We start from the raw sequence: 22,123 nt of genomic DNA, 5'->3' as shown, positions 1-22,123 counted from the left end.
TCTTTGAAGTAAAGATTTAGGATTTTTATGCATTTGATTATGAGGTAGATATTGCATTCCCGAGTTAACATTAATTTTGCATTGATTTTTTACTGTTGTTGAGAAATGAGACTTTGATTCATAGCATATTTATGTCCCACCAGTAGCGGGAATCGTGTTGTTGACATGCAGGTTGCTTCTTATGGATTTGCCCGCATTATCATTCTATAAATGGGAATCATAATGGCCAATCGAAAACATATGACAATCAGAAACATAAGGCGTCGTGATATATTATACTTACCAACTTCTAACCTACCTGGCAACCAAGTCATACTCTGTGTCTGTGTGTGTGTGTGTGTGTGTGTGTGTGTGTGTGTGTGTGTGTGTGTGTGTGTGTGTGTGTGTGTGTGTGTGTGTGTGTGTGTGTGTGTGTGTGTGTGTGTGTTGAGAGTGAGAGTTTGTACAGTATTCAAACCCATGAAGATCCCACCCATGCTTGCCATAAAAGGTGCATGGTGTCTGTCATTCTGTTGATCACTGGATCATTTACAGACCAACACCACTCACCTGTACAGTGTGTGTATGTGAACTTGTACAGTGTTTTCATGCCTATATGTGCACGAACTTGTACAGTGTGTGTGTGTGTGTGTGTGTGTGTGTGTGTACTTGTAGTACCTTGTACTATGTGTCTCTGTTTTCGAACTGTTTCATGTTGATCCCCAAACTGAACATGAGAAGTTCACCATAAATGTAGATTTGGTGTGGAGCCAACAAACAAGAAAGCTGTGTGATAGAATTCATCATTTTATTCTAAAACTAATTGAACTACCACCTACATAGGTGTTACAGTAGCTGCGGAGATTGAATGGCCACAGTTAAGTGGAACCTTATACACTATAACTTGTATAGGGAATGTGGGATTGGTTTTGTGTGTATGTGGACAGATGTATCAGTAGTTGTGTGATAGAATGCTACTGTATTTTAGAAGACTGTATACAACATTGTTATGTCAGACCTGACAAGATACTGATATGTGTTTTGAAGGTGATGAACAAAAGAAAATGAGGAAGACGAAGATCATCATGAACAAACTGCGTCGCCAGGGTCAGATGGCTCCAGAGGACACATATTCAGCATCAGAAAGTGACCTTACTGGGTCACCTCGGGGTGTGGTCACCAGAGCAGACTGCTGGCCGCAGTCTTCCAAAGACTTTGAGAAGTATCGGAAGCTAAATCTGGAGGATAGTCCCGGAGCATGCTCTCACAGCAGCAGTCAGGATGAGCGTGTAATCAAATATCCTCCATGGGTGGAGTGTGCTGAAGTGGTCAGTGGTGTGATTCAGCAGCTGAAACATGAGGACCGGAACCTGATGCAGGAGCTGCTGACGGCTCATGAGAACAGCCAGTTTCTGACTGGAACCACCACCAGTCTCAAACTCATTCCTTCAAATCCAACAGAGTTTGTGAATGTAGCTGAAGGTTTTGTAAGACGGGTAATCAAGGTAGCGAAAAATATTGCCTTCTTTAAGGAACTGTGTAAAGATGACCAGATTGCATTGTTGAAAGGGTCAGTTGTAGATATCATGATGTTGCGGTCGGCAGTGAATTATGATCCCTACACAGAGTCCTGGAGTCTCAGCACAATGAACTGTCTCATCCAGGGTAGTTCCAGCGACAACATTGGCGAACGCATCAGTGCTGAGGTCCTCAAGATGGGCAGCTCGGAGTCAGCTAGCCTCTTCTTCACATATTCCAAGTTCATCAAATCCTTGATGAGCACCATCCATGGTGATCTGATCGTTTTGAAGATCCTCATCATCATGTCGCTGTTCTCAGCTGACCGCGGGTCCCTGGTCAACCAGGAACAAGTGCACAGCTTTCAAGAACAGTACGCTCACATCCTGCAACAATACATCCTTCTGAGGTTTCCTGAAGAGAAGACTCTATTTGCACGGGTTGTCATGAAGCTCACTGACCTGCGCAATATCAATGAAGTTCACACAAAAATGTTGCTTAAGATGAAAGTAGAAGACATAGAACCTCTTCTTCTGGAGATATTTGATCTGCCATTGTGATGGGTAGAACTACCTCTAAAGTGCAGAAGCATATTTAAGGAGTTCTGGAAGTTTGACTGAAGCAAGCAGGTCAGGGATAGTGACTTGTGAGGTGGGGTCCAGGAGGAGGCTGGACCAGGTGCCCATTTGTTGTGATGCTATAGGATATCACTGGCAGGGGAATCTCTGCAGGGGAATCTCCGCAGGCTGCTCCAGTGTGTAAGCAGCGGCAGTGTGGACTTGTTGTACATTCTAGATGACAGCATAATATCAGCCCAGTCTGCCTTTCAGTAATACATGCTCAAGCTCATCTTGCCTGGAGAACGCCTGAGATTGCATATCTGTATTAGAGTGTATATCAGACATGACATAGGATATATACATTTGAATGTATATATATCTTGCAAGTCAGATGACACGTGAGATGAGACTGTACATTTGTAAGCTGGTCCAGAGTACCGGGATATCTGCCTCATTTTGACATTTAATAATCCGTCGATAGTGAAAGTATGTTCTGGGTGTATGTAATATTTCTTTGGAAGAAAACGGGTCACACAGGCGACACACATGGCCTGATTATTTTTACCCGATTTTCCAGTTCTTCTCCTGGAAGAAACACAGATTACTGAAATATGTTGCTTTGGCTGGTCTCACCAGTCAATCTATTTATTGGGTTTTTTTGTTTTTTGTTTTGTAATTATAGACATAGCATTAACTGATGTATTTTCACTTCAGATTTACTGTCCTGGGTTGATAGATAAAAAAAGCCAAGTTATTTTTACAGGATGTATATTAAACAGCTGGTGTATATGCTGGTATCACACAGCTGGTGCTTATACTTAGAGTTTGCTACAAGCAACTCCAACCAAATTGTGGCATTGCTACATTTTTTATGCTAGCATTGATGACATTTTTTATTGGGGCTGTGGGAGCCAAGGTGGCAGTTTGGAGGCTCCTAGGTCAGGTGATCCAAAACCATCACTCTGTATACTACTTACTGGTGTATATGAAGTGTATCACACAGCTGGTGTATATGAAGTATATCACACAGCTGGTGTATATGAAGTGTATCACACAGCTGGTGTATATGAAGTGTATCACACAGCTGGTGTATATGAAGTGTATCACACAGCTGGTGTATGTGAAGTGTATCACACAGCTGGTGTATGTGAAGTGTATCACACAACTGGTGTATGTGAAGTGTATCACACAACTGGTGTATGTGAAGTGTATCACACAACTGGTGTATATACTGGTATCACACAGCCTCTTCATGCCATTTGGGAATTCATTTCAATAGTAAGAGATGAAGATTGTTTTCTGTTGTTCATAAGATTGTTTCTGTCATAACAAGCAGATATGCAGTAAAGCGAGGGTGTAAATACATTGTTACCACCACACCTGTGCCATGTGTTTTAACCAATATTGTGCCATGATATATATATCCCAATACTTGTTGATACTTGAGAGTTTACCATTGTTGATATATCAAGTGTTCAGCTTAATGAATTTTTTGTTATACTTGTCAAGGGCTGGTGATACTTGTTTGATGCCCGTGTCAAGGGCATTATTCTCCCCCTTTTGTCTTTTAATGGTGGTGTAGTGGCCAATCAGAGTCCTTGCACAGATACAATTAAGGGAGACAATTTGATTGCTGTATAAATATCCCTATCCAGGGGAGATAACTCTTATTGCAACAGAATCAGGTTTTCCAATGAAAGTGAAGTAGATTCCCATCATCAGATTACCTTCAGGAAGATATCAGCTTGCATCAGGTGTAGTGTTATATTGTCAGATATTCATGCCAGATTCTGATTGTCAGTGTTCACAGAGTAATTTCAAATGTATCTTTGTGATGTTCAAGTTTTGTTTGTAGAAAAGTCCACTCACTGGTTCAGCACTTTCTGCAGTAGCCAATGAAATCACTCCCAGTAGAATGTGTTGTTTGTTACAACGAAGATTAACATTCTCTTTGGATTCGTATTGGGACATTGTTTCTCTGTTAGTGTTTGTGGTTTCTGCGATGATATTATTTGTTTCTAACTCAAAATATTATTTTCTTAGAATTTTTAATGTAACTATTTATATTTGAGTTACACACACTAACATTCCTCATGTATTTTCACAAATTAGTTTACCATTGATCATGGAGCACCCATCAGTGTAGGGCTGATCATGGTTATAGATCCCCAGGATCAGTCATGGATCAGTCTCCACAGGGATGCATGGCTTCACTGATCCTTTGCGTGGCAGATTGACCTGCAGGTCGAGCTCCCCAACAAATAGTAGTCTCCAAAAGAATCAGTACAGGTTCACTTCACCTTGCTGCTTTTTATTGCTTTTGGTTTGTAATTTATTTGAAAATACTTTTATTAGGAAACACTTCTTACTGGAGATGTGAGTGTGTATATATTATATCCTTTGTTCCATGACATGTGCCCTTTCTTTAATGAGAATGTTCGTTCTTTCGTCACATCCTGCCTGTTTCATCACATTGTCCTTTGTTTCATCACATCTGCACTGTTTCATCACATTGTCCTTTGTGTCATCACATCCCCACTGTTTCATCACATTGTCCCTTGTTTTATCACATCTGCACTGTTTCATCACATTATCCTTTGTGTCACTACATCCCCACTGTTTCATCACATTGTCCTTTGTTTCATCTCATCCCCACTGTTTCATCACATTGTCCCTTGTTTTATCACATCCCCCATTTCATCATATTGTCCTTTGTTTCATCATATCCCCCGTGTTTCATCAGAGTGTCCTTTGGGATCAAACAAGTTTAATGAAACAGTCTCCATTGTTGTATTACAATGCCCTTGTATTGTTCAGTATTAATGAGGATACATCAATCTGAGGAACAGGGCTCATTGATTTGTTATCTGTAGATTCACTGTGTACTTGGCTGAAATTTCAGAAATTTCACTAAAACTGCTTATGGAAAGAACTCACCCCAGTTATATGTTGACACACACCAGTTCCTCCCCAAGCTGCTTGTTAATGCTAAGCCCTCCCCAAGTTTACATGTAAAGTCTAGACCTTCCCCTAGTTGGATTTTAATTGAAACCCCTCCCTTAGTTACATGTAGTCCCTCCTCCAACCCTTTCAGCTTGATCATCACCTTGTCATTTCTATTCCTGTCATGTTTTACATTTTTCAGGGACACTTTGTATTTCTGCACTCTGTGGGAAAGAGGAATAACATCTTTAATATCGTCATGAGAAATGGTTCAGTTTGGAATCAATTCCAACATTATCAGTTTGTTGTGACCCTGCATGTGAAAAAATGCTGGTGATATTTTTTGTTGCATATTAACTGTGTGCGTAATTCCACTGTGATGATGACGACACAAAGTTGCTCAACCTTTGTCAATACTTCTTGTTAGCTTTCTTCTCAGTACTGCTCTAGGATTTCCTTGAAGGCAGACAGTGGTCTTTGCCAGTACTGGATAGAATGGAGATGATCATCTTAGCCAGCACTGCAGAGAACAGAGACAGTTGTCTTTATCAGTACTACTGGGAGACGGTGGTCTTTGCCAGTACTGGATAGAATGGAGATGATCATCTTAGCCAGCACTGCAGAGAACAGAGACAGTTGTCTTTACCAGTACTACTGGGAGACGGTGGTCTTTGCCAGTACTGGATAGAATGGAGATGATCATCTTAGCCAGCACTGCAGAGAACAGAGACAGTGGTCTTTGCCAGTACTGGATAGAATGGAGATGATCATCTTAGCCAGCACTGCAGAGAACAGAGACAGTTGTCTTTACCAGTACTACTGGGAGACAGTGGTCTTTGCCAGTACTGGATAGAATGGAGACGATCATCTTAGCCAGCACTGCAGAGAACAGAGACAGTTGTCTTTACCAGTACTACTGGGAGACAGTGGTCTTTGCCAGTACTGGATAGAATGGAGACGATCATCTTAGCCAGCACTGGAGAGAACAGAGACAGTTGTCTTTGCTAGCATTGGGTAGTTTGTTTCACATTGATTTCACACGCCGTTTACGTCATGGTAAACTGTATAAACATGATATTTATTGACCGAGTGTGTTACAGACACAGGCTTGTATTGTGTGTATGCATTATGGATTATCCAGTGTTTCATGTAGATGTTCTGTTCTGTGTAAACTGGGATCACAGTGGCTTCATACACCAACCAAACTAGTAAGACAGTGTTACGTTTCATGTCAGCTCCAACAGGGGAAGGCACCTGAAGCAGGTTTCAATTCTAACTAGCCTTGCCAACCTGTAGCATTAGGTTGTATGACTTGCCGACTGGTAAGATGAGGTTTTATGACTTTCCAACCAGTAACATGTGGTTCTATAACTTGTCGACCGGTAACATGAGGTTGTATGACTTGCCGACCAGTGAGATGTTACTTTTCCCTCCACTAGCCCGGCAAGGAATTTAGTATCCCAGAACTTGCAGAACAGAAACATGTTGCTTTCCCTTCTCCAGCCCTTCAACGATTTCACCAGCCCAGTATTTGCTGATCAGCAACTCATTACAAGCCTGGATGTTGCAAGGTCCTCTCCTGTGCCATTCCACCTGAGGAGTCTACCAGCCTTGGTGCTGTTGTACAAAATAACCTTACCACTAATACTACCTTAAGTCAATGTTAAGGTACAGGAGTTAGGGCTAAGATCAAATTTTTGCAACAGCACCTAGGTCTGTTTATGTCCCGTGAGTGAGTGTGTGAGTGAGTCAGTCAGTATTGTGCGAGGGGAGGTATTCCATGTTGCCTCAATTCCTGTGACAGCTGTGTTTAAATTATCCAGGGTGTGTCTAACAATCACTTCTCTTTATTTTGTGAGTAGAGTATTAAACTGTCAGTAGCCAGTCTCTTGTTGTGTTCTTTGCTAGTGGACAGAGACACTGGACATGCTTCTCCTGGCCCAGTCGAATGGTTCTCTGGTCATTGTGTAACTTTTGAGGGCACAGATGCTCACTGCTGCACAACAATAACACTCAACCATGTCACTTTGTGTATATAATACACTGTCTACCAGTGAAAGCTGGTGACAGAAAGTGAAAACAGGGTTGATTCTAAAATGTTTTAATATGAATTATTACAAAAGAATCCTAAATTCATTACACTTGTTTTATTGTGATAAACAACCAAGCAATGATATCGTCACTAGTTTGTCTACTACTGATCAGCAGACAGTCCTGTGTGTCAACCTGTAATACCCTGATGTGTTGCACCAGTCAAGATCTAATATCACCACTCGAAATCCATTTACAATATGTTGATGTAATTATTCTGATGTGTATTCCCTCTCAAAACTTCATTTGCACCTGTTGCAAGCTAGACTAATAACTAGCTTACACTTTGTAATATTGGGTTGTACTAGTGCAAGTTAAAAAGCACTAAACTGATCCCAAAAGACATCGTGGCAATGCTTCACACATGTATGAAAGGCTTCCTTGTTATCATGTAGGCACAACTATGAAAGGTTGATAGGGCATCAGTTTGTTCTTGTCATGACATGCATGTAGCCATTGAGGCTTCACGAAGACCAGGTTTGGATTGTCACTGAGGGCCTGAAACAGAGAGAGCATGTCACTGAGTGAGTGAGTTTAGTTTTACGCCGCACTCTGCAATATTCCAGCTATATGGCGGTGGTCTGTAAATAATCAAGTCTGGACCAGACAATCCAGTGATCAGCAACATTAGCATTGATCTGTGCAATTGGGAACCGATGATATGTGCCAACCAAGTCAGCGAGCCTGACCACCCAATCCCGTTAGTCGCCTCTTACGACAAGCATAGTCGCCTTTTGTGGCAAGCATGGGTTGCTGAAGGCCTATTCTACCCCGGGACCTTCACGGGTCCACTGAGTGTCTGAAACAGCCACAAGGAGGTATGTTCAGCTCACATATTAGTTGCATTCAGTGCAGCACAGTGCATCCTTGATAATATTCAGGGCATGTTCCGGTAATCTAACTGGTACCCTGGATCTACAGTTCAGCTGTTAACACCTCCCTGGCTCCTCCTTACCTCATCAAAATTGTCATCCCACCTGGATGAGGTCACCACATACTTCACAGTATCTGACATGTATTCCTCCAGACATCTGTAAACAAGGTTAGCTTAGGGTAAGAATGACATTTGTAATGAAGGTTAGTGCAAGGACATATGTAAACAAGGCTAGCTTTGGGTTCGAACAAGGACAAATGAAAGCAAGGAGTACAAATACTAGAACTGATTGTTAACAAACATGGCGGCATGACTCTGCAAAACTGACTATTAATGTCCTTCTCTTCATCACATACCCATCCCACTTTCCACCCTTCATCCCTCCTACTCATATTATATGACTCTTCCATCCCAAGCCCATCCCACTCCCCATCAACACTGTTCCTATGTCCCACCTCTTATCACAGGCCCCTCCTGCTCCCCATCCTATGCCCTACCAACACTGTATCCTATGTCCCACCTCTTATCACATGCCCCTCTCGCTCCCCATCCTATGTCCCACCTCTTATCATATGCCCTTCCCGCTTCCCATCCTGTGCCTCACACTGTTTCCTATGTCCCACCTCTTATCACAGGCCCCTCCAACTCCCCATCCTATGCCCACAAACACTGTTTCCTATGTCTCACCTCTTATCACATGCCCCTCCAACTCCCCATCCTATGCCCACAAACACTGTTTCCTATGTCTCACCTCTTATCACATGCCTCTCCCGCGCCCTATCCTATGCCTCACAAATCTACCATGCGCCCTCCCACTCCCCATCCTATGTCCCACCTACTCCCTATTACATGTCCAGCATCTTATCATACGCTTATCCCACTCCCCATCTTATGTCCCACCTACTCCTTATTGTTGTATGTCCTGCATCTTATCATATGCTTATCCCACTCCCCATTCTATGCTCCTATTCACCTAATCCTTTGTCCCACCTCTTACCATTTGGCCCTCCCCTACCCATCCTATGTCCCTCACATGCCCCATCCTCACCCATCGTATGCAGCAATGTAGCGGACAAGGAGCCGTCTCTCAGGAGCAGGAATCTCTCCATAAAGGAAGAAGTGTTTGTCAGCGAGAAAGTCTGGTAGGTCTGGCAGTCCTGAGTCAGCACTGTCATCATCTCCAGCACTGGCTAGGGGTGTGTCATCATCTTCATCAGTGGACCCACAGTATGGGTCAACGTCATCATTCTTCTCAGGGGACTTCGCACTTGCAGCTTCATGCTTTGCAACCTTCTCCTTGGCCCTGCATGACAACTGCTGGTACAGACATCACACACTGAGACACTACTGTCTGTACAGACATCACACATTGAAACATTGCTGTCTGTACTGACATCACACCTTGAGAAGCTAATGTCTGTAGAGACTACTGCCTGTAGACATCTCACATTCCAACACTATTGTCTATACAAACATCACACATTGAGACACTACTGCCTGTAGAGACATCACACATTCCAACACTATTGTCTATACAAACATCACACATTGAGACACTACTGCCTGTAGAGACATCTCACATTCCAACACTATTGTCTATACAAACATCACACATTGAGACACTACTGCCTGTAGAGACATCTCACATTCCAACACTATTGTCTATACAAACATCACACATTGAGACACTACTGCCTGTAGAGACATCTCACATTCCAACACTATTGTCTATACAAACATCACACATTGAGACACTACTGCCTGTAGAGACATCACACATTCCAACACTATTGTCTATACAAACATCACACATTGAGACACTACTGTCTGTAGAGACATCTCACATTCCAACACTATTGTCTATACAAACATCACACATTGAGACACTACTGTCTGTAGAGACATCTCACATTCCAACACTATTGTCTATACAAACATCACACATTGAGACACTACTGTCTGTAGAGACATCTCACATTCCAACACTATTGTCTATACAAACATCACACATTGAGACACTACTGTCTGTAGAGACATCTCACATTCCAACACTATTGTCTATACAAACATCACACATTGAGACACTACTGCCTGTAGAGACATCACACATTTCAACACTATTGTCTATACAAACATCACAGATTGAGACACTACTGTCTGTAGAGATATCTCACATTCCAACACTATTGTCTATACAAACATCACACATTGAGACACTACTGCCTGTAGAGACATCTCACATTCCAACACTATTGTCTATACAAACATCACACATTGAGACACTACTGCCTGTAGAGACATCACACATTCAGACACTGCTGTCTGCACAGACACTACACACTGAGTTACTTCTGTCTGTGCAGACACCATGTAATGAGAGTCCACAGCATCTATACATTCAATATATACTGCATAACATACCTCCTTATTTCATCATCTGTGTCCTCGCCCGAGTCTGTGTCTCCTCCATAAACGTCATCTGAAGATATATGAACATTGTTTCCTCATACTGGTACTTCCCCATACCTACGTCTCTTTACCTACGCCTTTACCTACATCTCTTTATATATGTCTTTACCTACATCTCTTTACCTTCGTCTCCTTTCCTACGTCTCTACACAGAACAGAGATACATACCTACATCTCTACACTGAACACAAACCCACATCTCTACACATAACAAAGACATATACCTACGTCTCTACACAGAACAGAGATACATACCTACATCTCTACACCGAACAGAGATACATACCTACATCTCTACACTGAACACAAACCCACATCCCTACACATAACAAAGACATATACCTACGTCTCTACACAGAACAGAGATACATACCTACATCTCTACACCGAACAGAGATACATACCTACATCTCTACACTGAACACAAACCCACATCTCTACACATAACAAAGACATATACCTACGTCTCTACACAGAACAGAGATACATACCTACATCTCTACACCGAACAGAGATACATACCTACATCTCTACACTGAACACAAACCCACATCTCTACACATAACAAAGACATATACCTACGTCTCTACACAGAACAGAGATACATACCTACATCTCTACACCGAACAGAGATACATACCTACATCTCTACACTGAACACAAACCCACATCTCTACACATAACAAAGACATATACCTACGTCTCTACACAGAACAAAGATACATACCTACATCTCTACACCGTACAGAGATACATACCTACGTCTCTACACTGAACACAAACCCACATCTCTACACATAACAAAGACATATACCTACGTCTCTACACAGAACAGAGATACATACCTACATCTCTACACCGAACAGAGATACATACCTACATCTCTACACTGAACACAAACCCACATCTCTACACATAACAAAGACATATACCTACGTCTCTACACAGAACAAACATACATACCTACATCTCTACACCGAACAGAGATACATACCTACGTCTCTACACTGAACACAAACCCACATCCCTACACATAACAAAGACATATACCTACGTCTCTACACAGAACAAACATACATACCTACATCTCTACACCGAACAGAGATACATACCTACGTCTCTACACTGAACACAAACCCACATCTCTACACATAACAAAGACATATACCTACGTCTCTACACAGAACAGAGATACATACCTACATCTCTACACCGAACAGAGACACATACCTACTTCCATCTTGCTGAACTTTTTCTTAAGGGGAGGCTTTGGTGTGGTTGACTTCTTGCTGTTGCTTACTGAAACATGGATATAAAGTCTGTTGAACAGTCTGTCATCTGAACAGCACTTGACACTCACTTTGTTAAGCCAGCTTGTGATGTGGTACAGTCCACTAGACTGACACCCTTCTCATTGTCATCCCCTCAACAGCACTTGACTCTCACCTTGTGAGGCTGACTTGTTTGGTGGTAGAGCACTGGTCTCCTCATCATCAGAACTTTCATCTGGGGTACCTGCATCTCCAACTCTGTATCTGTAAAACGTAATACAACACTGCATTCTATATTCCCCATCATCTGCAGCAGTGTATTCTCCAACATGTGGGAATGTTGAATACTTAACATGTATAATGATTTCCCCTTACACAATGTGTATTTCCCCTTGACAGAATTCTGTATTTCCTGACTATTTCTGTATTTCCCCAAACACACTCTGTATTTCACCTTACAGGCACATGACCTGTAACACATGCTGTATTTCTCCTGACACGTGCTGTATTTCCCCCAACACATGCTGTATTAGAACTGACACATTCTGTATATCCCTGACACATGGTGTCTGGACTCACTTCCTCCAGGGCAGGAGCTTCCTTTGCTTGTAGCTGTCCACAATCCACTGCTTGGTGACAATCCGGCCACGCCCCTCAACCTGCTGGTACTTGGGTGTGTTGTCAAATGCACATCTATGTGAAAGACATTGAGAGAAATGGAGAGACATAACTATACAGCTGGGAGAGACATATCTATATAACTGGGAGAGTCCTATCCATACAGCTGGAAGAGACATATGGAGAGACATATCTATACAATTGGGACAGACATATGGAGAGACATATCTATACAACTGGGAGAGACATATGGAGAGACATATCTCTATAACATGGATAGACATATGGAGAGACATATCTATATAACATGGACAGACATATGGAGAGACATATCTATACAACTGGGAGAGACATATGGAGAGACATATCTCTATAACATGGATAGACATATGGAGAGACATATCTATATAACATGGACAGACATATGGAGAGACATATCTATATAACTGGGAGAGACATATGGAGAGACATATCCATATAACTGGGAGAGACATATGGATAGACATAACTACAGTGGAAACCCTCTAAACCAGCATGCATTGGGACCAGCAAAATATGCCGGTAAGGCGAGCGTGCTGGTTTAGCAAACATTTCCCTTTTCAACCTGAGAATGATATTCCATGTGCCATAAAGTACAACTGAACAGCGTGTTGATAGTCATCACATTCTCCACTGTATCTAACAGTAATCCATGTTCCGCAGATCTTCAAAGTATTCTTGACACGGCAAGTGACTGACAAATTGGGAGACATCAATGAACTTAATTTGCCAAGTCACATGTGCTGGTCACCGATTTATCTCATCTACATATGCTTAACCATAAGACTTGACTGTAGCCCACTGTGTTGTTCAGCCAATCAACAGGAAAGTGAAGATAGCAGATGCATACTGCGTTAACTACTGTACAAACTGTCAATTGGGCGCTCTTTGTTATGTCGGATTAGAGGGCATGGAAATCATCAGAAATTAACTAGCATCTGCTGGGATCAAATTCTAGTGCCGATATTGACAGCATGCCGGTTTTGAGAACTTCCATTCTACACTGCAGGGAGAGACCTGGAGAGACATATCTATAGAGTGGGAACAGACATTGAGAGACGTATCTATACAGCTGGCATAGACGGTGACAGACATCAAGACAGCTGGGAGAGACAACATAGCTGTAAAAGACTCACATCAGATGTGTACAGCCCCGTCCCCAGTCTGGACGATACTTGGCCCCCATCTCCAGAGCCTTGTCTCTCAGTTCAGTGCGGTAGGGGTTCTGGTAGCCACTCATCACAAACACAACCTTGTCCATCAACTTGTGGAAGGCCTTGGCCGGCGATGTCTTTGCAGGCTCCGCTGGACAAACAAGATGACATGTATGACTCAACACAAACACATTCTCTGACATACAAGTCATGACTGGAGTCTGTTGAGGGGTGGGGCGTGTCAATTCTACATTTAGTTCTCTTGAGGGGTGGGACATGTCACATCTACATTTAGTTCTCTTGTGGGGTGGGACATGTCGCATCTACATTTAGTTCTCTTGTGGGGTGGGACATGTCGCATCTACATTTAGTTCTCTTGTGGGGTGGGACATGTCTCATCTACATTTAGTTCTCTTGTGGGGTGGGACATGTCACATCTACATTTAGTTCTCTTGTGGGGTGGGACATGTCGCATCTACATTGAATTCTTTTGTGTGGTGGGACATGTCTCATCTACATTTAGTTCTCTTGTGGGGTGGGACATGTCACATCTACATTTAGTTCTCTTGTGGGGTGGGACATGTCACATCTACATTTAGTTCTCTTGTGGGGTGGGACATGTCACATCTACATTTAGTTCTTTTGTGTGGTGGGACATGTCGCATCTACATTTAGTTCTCTTGTGGGGTGGGACATGTCGCATCTACATTGAATTCTTTTGTGTGGTGGGACATGTCGCATCTATATTTAGTTCTCTTGTGTGGTGGGACATGTCGCATCTACATTTAGTTCTCTTGTGGGGTGGGACATGTCGCATCTACATTGAATTCTTTTGTGTGGTGGGACATGTCGCATCTACATTTAGTTCTTTTGTGTGGTGGGACATGTCACATCTACATTGAGTTCTCTAGAGGTTTGGGGCATGTTGTACCTACATTTAATTCTCTTGAGGGGTGGGGCTGCTTCCTCTCGTGAGGAGGTGGAGGTGAGACTGCTGGACTGTTTCCTGAGTGGAGTCTTCACCGGCATCACAGGGACCTCTTCGTCACTGCTGACATCATGCTTACGCTTTGTCTGGGAACAAACATTGTTACTCACTAATAAACAAGGTTTGAGATGAAACAACTGATGTATATTGAGTCAAAAAAGAAACTCCACATTCTTTCTTCTGGGCACTATAAAAGAACAAGAGACGGTAAGATGGTTAAATTGTTATTATTTCATTGCTGTGTGATGTACTTGATACAATGACAGTGCCACAATCAGTTCCATTAGGCTACACCGCCATTCCATAACATGGGTATACAGAATGTCAAGTAACAAGAATAAAAATTCGAAATTTCTCCGTTCAATTTTGTGTATGATGTATGGTCAAACATGCTCTATTGGATTAAGGTCAGAGGACCTCGATGGCCAGTCTGCAGACTCTATGCCTGCCGTCCGCAAATCTGAGGGTAAACCTGGATTCATTGCTAAAGACGACTCCATTCCAGTCTCTCTGGGTCCATCAGAGGTGACGTAGGACCCACAGCAGACGTTGACTTTGATGAAACGGCGTCAATATTGGCCCACGATATGGACGTCAAGAATGGAGATTGGAAGCCCGCAACCGATTTCGATTGGTCTGTGAGGACCTCTAAACATCTCAGCCCAGGCTTGTGTAGCCGGCAGAAATCTGTCATGTAGGTGACATATGACGATTTGATGGTCTTCTGCTCGTGACGTCATACGTGGACCTTGGGCAATCAGAAGTGGTGCCAGTTTGTTGTAGACGACCTCGCAAATCATACACAGTACGACGGCTGCATCCCATTGCTCTTGCGACGTCAATAACTGATCTTCCTGCTTGCAGCATACCAATCGTGGCATTTAAAGTACCAGTAGAACTGTGGTTTAAAAGTGTTTCTTCAATTCTTGAGGCCAATGCAAACACATGTAAATGAAGAAAACTTTGATGCAAAGATCACATGATCAACTGCATGTGCTAAACCTGATTTGGCACTATTGTCATTTGCATGACGAATGGATGGGTTTGAGTGGGGTTTGCTCATGTTTTTCTAGTCGAAAGATAGGGATCCCATTGCGGATACATAAATGTATCATCAGGGAAAAATTATTCATTATTTTTGAAAAATACTTTTTGTGAAGTTTGTTTTTTTTGACTCAGTATAGAAAAGCTAGAGGTTCATAGCTGCTGTTCAACTAACGGTGCACATGAGGAAGGTATTACCGGACTAGGTTTAGCTTGTGGGGGTGTGTCTGTTTTCTTCTCTTCTCTCTTGACCTCACTACTCGATGACCTTGACCCTTCAGCCATCTTAGATGCAACTCTCACCGCTGCAGCACCTGGAGAAAGTTTGTGAATAACTGTCTGTACACTAAGTACCTACAACAGGTACACAATACACATGGCCTATGTATTCCACTACCTGTCCAGTAACCTTTCCAGGTATGCCTGCAAGTATTTTTGTTTTTCCCTAGGGTACATTACTTACACACCACTTTACATTTTAGAGTTTGGTAGGTAGAGTTCTAAAGTACACATAAATTAACATTTTCACATAAAAAATTGATCAAATATAAAGTGATGTAATTTTCTGAATAAAATTGATATTTTATACTTATCATGCTTAATTGCTTATCTTCTCTTCCTCTCTGGCGAAGGTTGTGGAATACCTGAAATCCCTTGAAGTTTCCTTCTAAAAGAACCCGACATAAAATACACTCACCCACCGGAAGCCTCCCTTTTTCCCGCCAAAACAGTCACATGACTAACCATGCTTGTCACTCTCTCCTTATAAAAATCGCTTGACACGAGAATTTTGGACTTCCGCATGCCTGAAAATTCCTGTTCTTCCAATATTAATGTGATGATATCTAAAGTAACTAGCGTCTTACTAGTATATAATGCAAGTAAATGTCAAGATATTATAATCAAACTATTTGCGACCCCTCTTCATATACAAGTATCTTCATTACAAGTACACTGGCCTAATCACTCATGCCAGTCTGTTCGAGACGTGCGCTTGGACTCTCCACCATTATACTCCGCAGAGCATCTGGTCTCCACAAGTCATGTGATAAATGGGTGTGTAAACTCAGAGCCTTTGAGGAACCGTTAGTTGCTAAGGCCCAAACTGATGAATGCTAGTGACGTCCTCCGTTGCTATGTCTTGTAGATAAGGATTGGCAACCACCATGTTTGACTTGCAAAAGCAGCCTTCCACTATAAACTCAGCAAAAATATAAACTTGAAATTCATTATTTTTCAAATAGTGTTTTGAAACTTTTCTTGAAAGATTTCTTGTCTGGTTAAAAGCATTGTCAAGGGCATTACGTCAAACATTCATTCTACTTGTTGGGTCTTCGTAGCACGTGCGAGAGCACTGCATGCTAACATCATATTTCCATGTGTCATGTGACTTATTGATACACGTGCAATTGATCTCACTGTAGTAGAGTAGAGTGTCATCTCAGAAAAACATGTTTTTATGGTTAATTATTCGTTAATTTGCAATGCTACTACTGTCAAACATTCAAGTCACTGATGTTGGCAAGGGTTATGGTCAACAGACCATCCATGATCTCCAGACATGTGCCCATCAAACTGGCACCACAGCTGACCGTCAAGTCAGGAACCCTCCACAGAACTTGCAGGAGCTTGGTGCTATGTTGGTACAAATATGGCGGCACATTCCCCAAGCTGTGTTCAGACACATCATCCAATCCATGAGGAGACGTTGTATCGCAGTTGTGAACGCCCATGAAGGATACACCTCATACTGACATGATTTCATTAAGTTGTGACTCACAGTTTTTGATCATGGAGATTATAGTTGCATTTCTGTTGGAACTGATTCCATGACAAACATGATCTGTATGCTATAGCATCTTTTTTGACAAGAGAATTCAACACAATGTTATTTCAAACCCATTTTCCAAAATGTTCAAATTATTGCCTTTGAAACGAGTGTAAAGTTTTTATTAGTGTAGAGGCCAGGGCTCTGACTTCATGTGGGTTGGAGGCTCATGGAGGTTCCAGTCCTGCTGCTTTGTAGGCTCTCAGTATAACAGCTCTGAGATAGTGTTGCAGGATATTTCCGTAGGTGTCTCAACACATATAGGGATAAACAGGCCTTGAAACGGTGTCTTCTAGACTTGGTACGTGCGAGATATATCTTCAACGCTCTGACTGGACATAGTGATAAATCTTGAGAATCATGAGATCCTAAGATTGAAGATAATGGCAGTATGTGGAATTGTCTATCCGGTTGACCTGGCAGTTGATTCTTCACAATAAAAACCAATCTTAGACCAAGATGTGCTATCTTTTGATGACTTGAATCAAATCTTGTGTGATTGACGTCAAGAGCGCGAATTACTGACATTCGTGACGCTTTAGTCAAGGCTAGCAAAAATAGCGTCTTCTGAGTCAACAGTTCAAATGATGGTCTAACGGCTTGCACGCACCACTTGTGAGATGTTGAAGCAAGATGTTTAAGTCCCAAGCTGGAGCTTTAAATCTGCGTTGCTGATCTTCCAGCTTGAAGGGCCGTAGTAAGGAGAGTACCTCAGGTACCTTGTTCAGCTTGATCCCTGTTTTCATGGTGATGACCAAGCTGAGAGCTGCCAAGTATGTAGATGATGTAGAGCCTTTCACACCTCTGAAATGTCGTAGATGACATAGATAATCCGCTATCCGAGGATGTGTCGCCTTCACAGCCGTGAATCCTTTCTTCCTGGCGTATGTCTCAAACCGTTTCCACTTGTCGTCATATAAGGTGCAAGTGGATTTCCATAAGGCTAAAGTAACTGCTTTCACTGCCCTCACCGAGTATGCTCTCTGTTTTAAACAGGCTTTAATACGGTCCATACATGGTTGGAATGCAGATGGGTTGCCGTGCGCCCGTTTGGTGTGCTGATGGACGACAAGATTCTTCCAATCTGGTAGTTGTAGGGCTGGCTGTCCCAATTCTTCTATAAGTGCTGGGGACCAATGTCTCGTTGACCAGTAAGGCGCGACCAAAATCAGTTGTAGCAGTTTCGTCTGTTTGATTTTCTTGATGACATTTGGTAGCAGCACTGGAGGGGGAAACGTGAATGAGTTTAATCCGTCACATGGGATGCCAATAGCGTCTATCGCCCAGGCTAACGTGTTTAATACCGGGGATACGAAGAGGACAAGATAAAGTGTCTGCCATGATGTTGCAAGCTCCTAGTATGTGACTTGCTTTTACTTGGAGATTCAGACTGTCAACCATGTCAAAGAGTAGAAACGTCAGGTGTAGTAGAGATGGAGATCTAGTTGACCCTTGTGTCTTTATATAGAAGGCCACTGTTGAGTTATCTGTGTGAATCATCAGTAGCCTGTCTCTCACTGTTGTCGACCAATGATGGATAGCATGAATCACAGCTTCCATCTCCAATTGGCTGATGTGAAGAGCTCGGTCTCCCTTCTTCCAGATTCCTGCTGCAACCTCGTTGTTTAGATGGGCACCCCATCCTTGGAGATGAGACGTTAGTTGAATGCCTGCTCTAACATATATAAGTTCCTGTGCAGATGTTTAATTGGCGAGTCCACCAGAGTAGAAATAGCTTCAGATTGTCTGGGAGCGGAATCTCACCTATATTGCTGAGATGAAGATTCAAGAAGTGTTGTAGAGGACACAGATACAGTCTTCCTCTTCTGGTCATATCCTGAGCTGACGTGAGTAGACCTAGGAGACACTGCCATTGTCGTACTGTCAACGGAGAGAGTAGTGCTTGATCTATCATGTCTTGAATCTTGACCCATCGGTCCTCTGGGACAATCCGATTTAATGTAGTGATGAAACGAATCCCGAGGAACTTGAGATCTTGTTGAGGTTCCAATTCCAATTTACTAGCCAGTTGTGTTAGTAGCCTGATGATGAAGTCTAACTGCAGTCTGAGTTGACTTTTCTCTTGATGCGCTTGTATGCCGTCATCCAGGTAAAAGGCCCTGTGTAGCCCTCTCAGGTGTAGATAGTTGACGATGAGTTTGGTTACCCGAGTAAATAGCCATGGGGCCGAAGATATTCAAGATGGTAGGACCATCCACTGGTAGTGCTGACCGTTGAAAAGAAAGCATAGATATTTCCTTGATTCTGGATGTATTGGGATGTGTAGATAAGCATCCTGTAGATCGATGCATGGTGAGACAATTCGCAGGTCGGATGAGGAGTCTTAGTTGTGGAAGATGTATCATCTTGAAGCGCTCTGGTTTCCGTAGAAACTTCTTGTTGAATTCCTTCATGTTGTATATGAGCCAAAATTTCTCTTTGGAATTCTTCTTCGGTACCAGGAAAATTAGAGTAAAAGCCGGGCAGTCTCTCTGGCTGTATTACTTCTACTGCTCCCTTCTGTAACAGTGTTGTTATGGCGTCGGTTAGCTTGTCTAATTATCCTTTGCATAAATGATGGGAGCTGGTACTCTTGTGACCAGAGGTGTAGTTTCCACCAGAATCTTGTAGCTGTCTTGAAGAATCTTCGTGCCGTAGTCGTCGTTGAGCATTCCCCAATTTATCCAGTAGAGTTGAAGAGTTGTACAGGGAGACGCCAGTCATTCCGAACCTGATGTTCAATGTTTACCTCCTCTTCTGTCCCTGGACGAATGGCTTGACGTCTGAGTGTGCCTATTTCCTCCATCGGGGCGACAAAAAGAAGAAGACTTGTCTCCTCTCCACCAAACTTTTTATCTCTCACTCTCTGGACTCTGGAAAACTTGGACTTGTTAGTGCAGCGTGAACTTGTCTGCTTGAGCACTGATGTCAAGGTGTCAATGGACTTGCTACCTCTTCAATCTTCCCTTCAAAGATTGTAGGCGCTGATCAAGGAGCTTGATATGAGACCCTTGTAAAGTTCTCACTCCATGAAGAGGCAGACAAGAGACCTTGTCAACATAGTACAGTCAATCCTGCAGTAGTTGAGCAGAGGTGTTTGGACATGAAATGCTGAGCCTTCTTCTGTGTGGCGAGCGCTGATAGGATTATGCTCTCTTCCTCGTTGGAAGGATTGCTGAACTTGGTGATGAGAGTCTCATTGATGGCTCTAGATCGAGCTAGTCCGAAGAAGGTGCATCTCATAGTGGTGTCCAGTTGAGCAAGCCGCTTGTCGTCTATCTTGTAAGGTCTGTTGCGGGCACTACTGATGACCTTGTATGCTTCACCTACATCTGGAGCTCTGATGAAGGGCTCCATATGGTGCAGACGAAAATGGTGAGCGTTGAACGGGGCATATGTTGTTGCTGAAACTTGGTTGCTGACTTGAATGCCGAAGATAACGTCTCAGGAATCGTAGATATTGGAGCTATCGGCGGAAACGTTAACGTGTCGATGTTCTCATTCTTCATCTCTTCATCCTACAAATGTTGGCGTCGTTGGAGTCCTTGGATGGCGAGCCTTAGTCCATACCATTCGTGATCCATGAAGTAACTTCAGAGTCCAAGAAGGGGGCTTCCTCCTAAATGATGCTCGGTAGTATCTATCTTCACACTTTCGTGAGTGAGATGAATTCGATGGAAGTTGACGATCCTTCTGATGCGAGTCCAAGACTGTGGGGATGACGATTGCTCGCCTTCGACAAACTGGGGAGACTGATGAAGATCTTCTATGTGACAAGTAGACCTGTGAGTGCATTCACCAAAGCAAGCTTCCTCACTCACACGAGGGTTCTAACCCATGTGGGTGCACTCAACTCAACGAATGAATGAGTGGATCTCTCTCCAGACTGCAACAGGATAACAGGGAGGATGGTGACAATCTCCTTGAGTGGGTGCGTGCATCTTCATCCTCTGAAGTGAGTGCAGATCTAGTGAAGTGCTCACATAGAGTGGCAGTCGACATAGATGAAGATTGTAGTCTCCGCTCCTCTTCAAAACGACGCTTCATCAAGCCCATCATGTGCGTCGTGAACTGTTGCATGAAGACGCCTGTGTTGAATGGCTGAGTTGCGTGTAGTGACGGCTGACGCGTAGAGTTGTCTGAAGCGATGACCGAGGCAGTTGACGAAGTCTGCGTAGTCTGAAGACCCTCGTAAGTGTTCAGGAACGGTAATGATGTAGTCGGCGCTGATCTAGTTGAAGATGAAGGTTGACTTTGCCGATTGACATTCTCCCCGTTGTGTAGAATGAGCAGTGGCTCATCATAGATAAGTCGTTCCTGCAGAGGGACGATGTTGTGGCCAAAAGATTTCTTTGTTGAAGTCTGTTGATTCTATGACGAAGACAAAGTCGTCTTCAACGATGATGATCTGGACTTCTTAGGCTGTGATGACTGAGTCTCCGTTCCCTTCTGTGGTCTAGGGTACACCTTGCTGGAACCAAGACATAGCCCCAGTGACGTGCCTGAGGTGTCACTAGAATGATGAATTTCAGCAGTCAATGTTAAATGGTTACCCGAGACTAAATCACTCAATTTAGACATGGCTAATGAAGGCCAGATAAATTTCTGCAAATTTTACTGCGAATGTTAAAAACAAGTTAAAAAAGCAAGTGCGGGTCAACCGCTGAAAGCCATGATCTACACTACAGACATGAGACTAAGTCTCAGTTTACAAAATTACGTGCTAAACAAACACAAAATTATAACA

The 22,123-nt window shown here is 42.9% G+C and overlaps 2 protein-coding genes across 7 annotated transcripts in view; one reads left to right on the top strand and one right to left on the bottom strand.

Annotated features, from left to right (window-relative positions):
* The window catches only part of LOC137286186 (thyroid hormone receptor beta-like), a 59,872-nt gene extending 52,988 nt beyond the window's left edge, over nt 1-6,884 (top strand). For both annotated transcript variants that reach the window (XM_067817901.1, XM_067817892.1), the window contains exon 4: nt 1,027-6,884. In XM_067817901.1, coding sequence (XP_067674002.1) covers nt 1,027-2,057 — 1,031 coding nt within the window. In that variant the 3' untranslated portion in view covers nt 2,058-6,884. The remainder of the gene's footprint in view (nt 1-1,026) is intronic.
* A 248-nt stretch (nt 6,885-7,132) lies between these two features.
* The window catches only part of LOC137286165 (DNA repair protein XRCC1-like), a 58,794-nt gene continuing 43,803 nt past the window's right edge, over nt 7,133-22,123 (bottom strand). For 3 of the 5 annotated variants that reach the window (XM_067817857.1, XM_067817866.1, XM_067817849.1), the window contains 10 exons: nt 15,747-15,862; nt 14,452-14,590; nt 13,499-13,667; nt 12,285-12,398; nt 11,881-11,969; nt 11,665-11,733; nt 10,387-10,444; nt 9,014-9,268; nt 8,047-8,122; nt 7,133-7,589 (listed from right to left, as the gene is read on the bottom strand). In XM_067817857.1, coding sequence (XP_067673958.1) covers nt 7,479-7,589; nt 8,047-8,122; nt 9,014-9,268; nt 10,387-10,444; nt 11,665-11,733; nt 11,881-11,969; nt 12,285-12,398; nt 13,499-13,667; nt 14,452-14,590; nt 15,747-15,862 — 1,196 coding nt within the window. In that variant the 3' untranslated portion in view covers nt 7,133-7,478. Of the gene's footprint in view, nt 7,590-8,046; nt 8,123-9,013; nt 9,283-10,386; nt 10,445-11,664; nt 11,734-11,880; nt 11,970-12,284; nt 12,399-13,498; nt 13,668-14,451; nt 14,591-15,746; nt 15,863-22,123 lie in introns of those variants that run through there. The other 2 variants (XR_010956985.1, XM_067817876.1) reach the window with 2 other exon arrangements.

This window comes from Haliotis asinina, chromosome 1 (genome assembly GCF_037392515.1).
Source record: "Haliotis asinina isolate JCU_RB_2024 chromosome 1, JCU_Hal_asi_v2, whole genome shotgun sequence".
In the NCBI taxonomy this organism is placed as follows: Eukaryota; Metazoa; Mollusca; class Gastropoda; order Lepetellida; family Haliotidae; genus Haliotis; species Haliotis asinina.
The sequence above is the reverse complement of the archived record's forward strand: the minus strand, read 5'-3'. Positions and strand labels throughout refer to the sequence as shown.